At 46.6% G+C, this 4,687-nt stretch overlaps 1 protein-coding gene; it reads left to right on the forward strand.

Annotated features, from left to right (window-relative positions):
• Positions 1-205: 205 nt before the first annotated feature.
• Positions 206-3,677, forward strand: GSTUM_00001294001 (uncharacterized protein; the record flags this gene model as incomplete). XM_002838744.2 has 5 exons in its annotated part: positions 206-347; positions 420-1,389; positions 1,499-1,685; positions 1,746-2,755; positions 2,821-3,677. The coding sequence occupies 5 exons, from the start codon at positions 206-208 to the stop codon at positions 2,960-2,962; spliced, it is 2,451 nt and encodes an 816-aa protein (XP_002838790.1). The 3' UTR covers positions 2,963-3,677.
• Between the last annotated feature and the right edge of the window lie 1,010 nt (positions 3,678-4,687).

A 4,687-nucleotide genomic window follows, 5' to 3' on the forward strand; every position in this document is an offset into this window, starting at 1 on the left:
TCTACCCCCGCCCCCTTTATTTTCTACCCCGGTACTTTCCTTTGTCGGTTATATTCCTTCTGAGAGTTAGTCAATGAGAGGACGCTGCCCCACAAATATACATTTATAATAACCCGGATTCAACAATACCGAGCATAATCTCCAGAATATTGAGCGATTTCAACATCGACCCCGACTATCACAACGTATTCGCATCCACCAGATAATGCACGAAGTCATGACTGTTCCGACTCCCGCAACACAGTCGACCAAGAAGGCTGTTAGTGTTCAAGAGAGAAAGTACAAGTGCGCTTACTGCTCAAGAGCATTTAGTAGGTCGGAACATAGAAGCAGACACGAGAGATCACGTATGTGTTCCTGCTATTTTTCCCTCCACGGAGATTTGCTCGGCTCCTTCCTTTTACTGACTTGAACAATAGATACGAAAGAGCGACCATTCAAGTGTCTCAAGTGCCGAAGCACCTTCGTAAGACGAGATCTCCTCCTCCGACACGACCGAACAGTCCATGCCAAAGATGGGGGTGTGCCCTTGCACAGTGAGGTTAAGAGGAGGTCTACAAAGAACTCGGCCTCGGCTGGCCCAACAAAACCTTCAATAGCTATCGAACAGGCAACGATCGAGCAGTTGGAGGGTGATGGAGGCATGGATGATTTGGAGACAGCTGCTGCGTTAATGACGGAGTTACATCATGCCGCAGCGGCAGCTATTGTGGATCATGAACAGGAAATGCTGTTGCAAGAAAAATCCAGACGCTCGATGTCCTCGAATCCTGAGTCTGTATTCGATCCCAATGTGTCTTACGCGTCTGGTGCGATTCCCGTACAAAACATGTCCACTTGGGACCCACCAACGCCTTCTTCTACGGCAGGCCCTGAACCACCCAGAAGCCACTACATGTCCCACTCACAGTCCTCTCAGGACTCTTTTGTGTCCTGGGGTTCAAACAGTTTGCAGATACCCTCATCGGCCAGTAGCGTCATGGAACGGTCGCTTTCAGCTGATCCCGGACATAGTGCGACTGTGACCCCGACATCATACGCCTCGCCTCATCCATTGTTCACTGGCCCCCCTTCCCCTGCAAACCATAGTGGGCCCAGTGCTTCACAGGCAGCCCCTCCACCAGCCCCGCCATCAGTAGATAGCGATCATGAACGCAATATGGTTCTAGATAACATTCGTGAAATCGATGTTGAACGAGCTGTTCTAGACAAATTCCGCTTGCCTAGTAGAAGTGGTTTGAATAGATATCTAGCTGCGTACTTTAATCTTTTTCACCACCATCTTCCGTTCCTGCATACAGGATCATTTAGCCCTTCCACGTTAGCCCCGCCTTTGTTGTTGGCTGTGTTGTCCATCGGAGCATTGTATACCTTTGAAAAGGAGCAAGCGTAAGTCTACCCGTCATCCACCTTCCATTGTCATCATCCTCATCACCATCACTACAAGCCCGATTGGAAATCTAACTAACTCCTCTGAAACGATCTGCCTTATTTATAGTTACACTCTCCATATGTCGTCCAAGGTTCTCGTGAATAATTTCATTGCTCGCCATCACGAATTCAACTCGCGTAATTGCCCGTTATGGACCACCCAAACTCTGTTGCTCAATATGGTCTTTGCCAGTTGGAGTGGCGATCCAAAAGGTTTGGATTGGGCTTGCTCCATGAGGGACTTGCTCGCTAATGTAATCATGGCACTCCTTCAACTATTGGCTTGATATGGATTTACTAACATAAACTCGCAGATCGTTGCTGGTGGCCGATACGAACTGCAAGTCCGAATGGACCAGCGTGGGGATGAGATGCCTACTCGTGAGGAATGGATCTTCGAAGAGGGCAGCAAGCGAACATATTACGCCATCTACATCTTCTTTGGTCTCCTGACTTTGACATACAACCACATACCAGCTATCACCTATCACGAGTTTGACACACTTTCTCTCCCCTGTTCCGAGACCTTGTGGAATCTCGATGGCTCCGATGATCAGATCTGGAGAGAGCACCTATCCAATGCTTCCATGCCCACCTTCAATGAGGCACACACCCGTCTTATCAACGGTGACATTCCTCAATACAGTGTATTCGCGGCTCGTGTTATCATTAGTGCTCTGTTCCTCGATGTGTTGGGACTTAAACGTGATACAGAGATTGTCGATAGTGTTGTCTCCGAGTATCGTGAGAAACTCAGTGTCGCGCTAGAAACCTGGCACAGAGCCCTGGAGTACTGCACGCCGGAGACAATGATCGTTTCTCTCACAGCCCCTCAGAAAGGACATCCTTTGGTGTTCAACAGCATGGCCATTTACCGCTGCGCCATGGCAAGACTCGAGGTGGACCTTGTTTCTATCCAGGAGACTCTTCGCTACCATATTCCTGAGGATGTCGCCTCCGTCATGACATCTGCGTCGGGGTTAATTCCTCGATCGGAACCCATGACGAAGGTCATTCAGCAGTGCTTTGAATGTTTTCAAATCCCCGCGTTGATGGGAATCCGCTGGGTCGCGAGAACTTTTGCACTGAACTGGAGTGTAGAGCACCCGCTCTGCGGCTTTGAGCTGATGTTGATTCTCAGTCTCTGGCTGTACCGGCTCGAAGAGGAGATGGAAACTGACCCGCCTACCGAGGAGGAAGAGGCTATGTTGACCAAAGTCCGAAATCTTTTTGATGACGATTCTGTGGAGTTGTATGGATCCAGACTCAGTGCTGCAGTTGCTATGGTCTGGGGGGGCATGATCGACGAAGTTGTTGTTTGGGGGTAAGTCATGTTCCTATTTCCAGTTCTAGTATCCTATTTGAATGCTAACATGGTACCCTCCGCAGAATCACGAAACTACTCGGCGAATCGTTTAAATTGCATTCGCATACTCTTGCGCTCAGCGATGATATCGGAATGACTTCGTCCTCATCACCGTCCCCATCTGCCACCCCCGAGGCAGAAGATTTGGACAGCGAGATGGAATAAATCCGCTCACTTCTTTTGAGAGGAGGGAGAAGAATTGAACCATGAAACCATGCGGATGATTAATCACACCTTTATTTATGACCGTTACGAAATCTTTTTCCTTTACACCCCTTTTTCATCTTCCCCCCTATTTCATTCCTAGTACCTTTTTGTTTGCCAAGATTATTTTATTAACCCCTTCCGTGATTCCCCATTTCTTTTTTACCAAAAAAAAATTTTCGTATTGTCTTTACATTAAAAAACCATACCCGGCTCTTGTGAATAGTTTTTGTTCTACGTTTGCACTTTTTGCACTTTGCTTTTACCTCACATCTCTGTTAAATGGCGTCTCTGGCTCGGTTCTGTCTGTCTATGGTTTTCAGCATGGATTGAGCGTTTAGTTTAATAACCTTTCCTTCTCCTTTCAAGTTATATCGGTCGGTTTTCTGAACAAAAGGTTTATTTACTCAGTTTTATTTGCTTGCTTGCTTAACCCTCTTACACTCTTCAAAACAACAGATAGGGCTCTTTATTATATCCAGCTATTTATTTGTTTGTCTGATTTTTCCCTTTTGAGTTTTTCCTGTTTGAGTTTACACGCGAAAGATTGGCTGGGGGGTTTAGTTTATTTGTTGTGTTCTTTTTTTTTTTGGAAATTTGGTCGTTTGATTTTGATCATACTTGGCCATCGAATTCCGGATTCGGACACGATGGAATGGAAACACTTTTTCTCTATATTTATTTATTATCATCTGTCTTTTATACATATCGTCATCATTGTTTTTGTTCTTCCCTTCATACCACTCTTTTTTTTTTTTTTTTTTTTTTTTTTTTTTTTTCACTTTTTGTTCCCGCATCAAGAAGGGAACAACATTCAAAAAAAAACACTCTGGAAGCTCTGGAAAGTTTTCATTCTACGATACTCGCTATAGGGAATGGTGGGGGAAGGGGGTTATCTTAAAATAATTTATTTTTTAATTATTGGAAAAGCACAGTAAAAACTAGTAACCTAAAAACCTGAGAAAGCGCACAGAACTTGACCACTGTTCAAATGCTCCATGCGAGTGAACAGTGAACGAATGAGAGTCCATCTCTCTCTCCCCAACCTCACATCACCCACCCCGGTTTCACCACTGCGGAATGATGAGTTGTGCATTTTTGCCGCCGCCCATTCATTTTTCCTCCTCTCCTCCCCACCCCCCCTCTCCTCCGGCTCACTGGCATTGGCCCCGCCGGCGTAGCGAGAATGGAAAAGAAATCGTGGTCACGAATACGTATGACAAGTTCTACCCTGCAGACTCGTTGTTACATATATCGGCGCTGCCGGGTTCGCGATGGGTAATAAATGCCCGGTTCGCGGCGCGCATGGGGGGGATGCTATTCGTTGTCGTTGTTGCGAGCCGAGGATCGTGCATGCGAAGGGAGGAAAAAGGAAAACCTGGCTTTTTTTTTTTTGCGGGGAAATGTGAGGAGGAGGTTATGGTTGTGCTGTACGGCACTGTAGGGTTTAGTCATTATAGTGTCTACTTGTAGCGCTGGTATGGTTGTTCTCGTGATGAGGAAGGGGAGGGGAGCTCCTTGGGTCTTGTGGGAGCGCCGGTTGCTGTGCGGGCATCAAAGTTTCCCTTCCTCCCTTCTCCCGAGAAATGCGGTATCATACATGCTCGAGATGGCGAGGGGGAAAGGGAAAGGGAAAGAGAAGTTATTTATGATACTCGACGCTATGTATCACGCGAAACTAGCAAA

The sequence above is a fragment of the Tuber melanosporum genome, assembly GCF_000151645.1.
Source record: "Tuber melanosporum whole genome shotgun sequence assembly, scaffold_275, strain Mel28".
NCBI classification, from domain to species: domain Eukaryota; kingdom Fungi; phylum Ascomycota; class Pezizomycetes; order Pezizales; family Tuberaceae; genus Tuber; species Tuber melanosporum.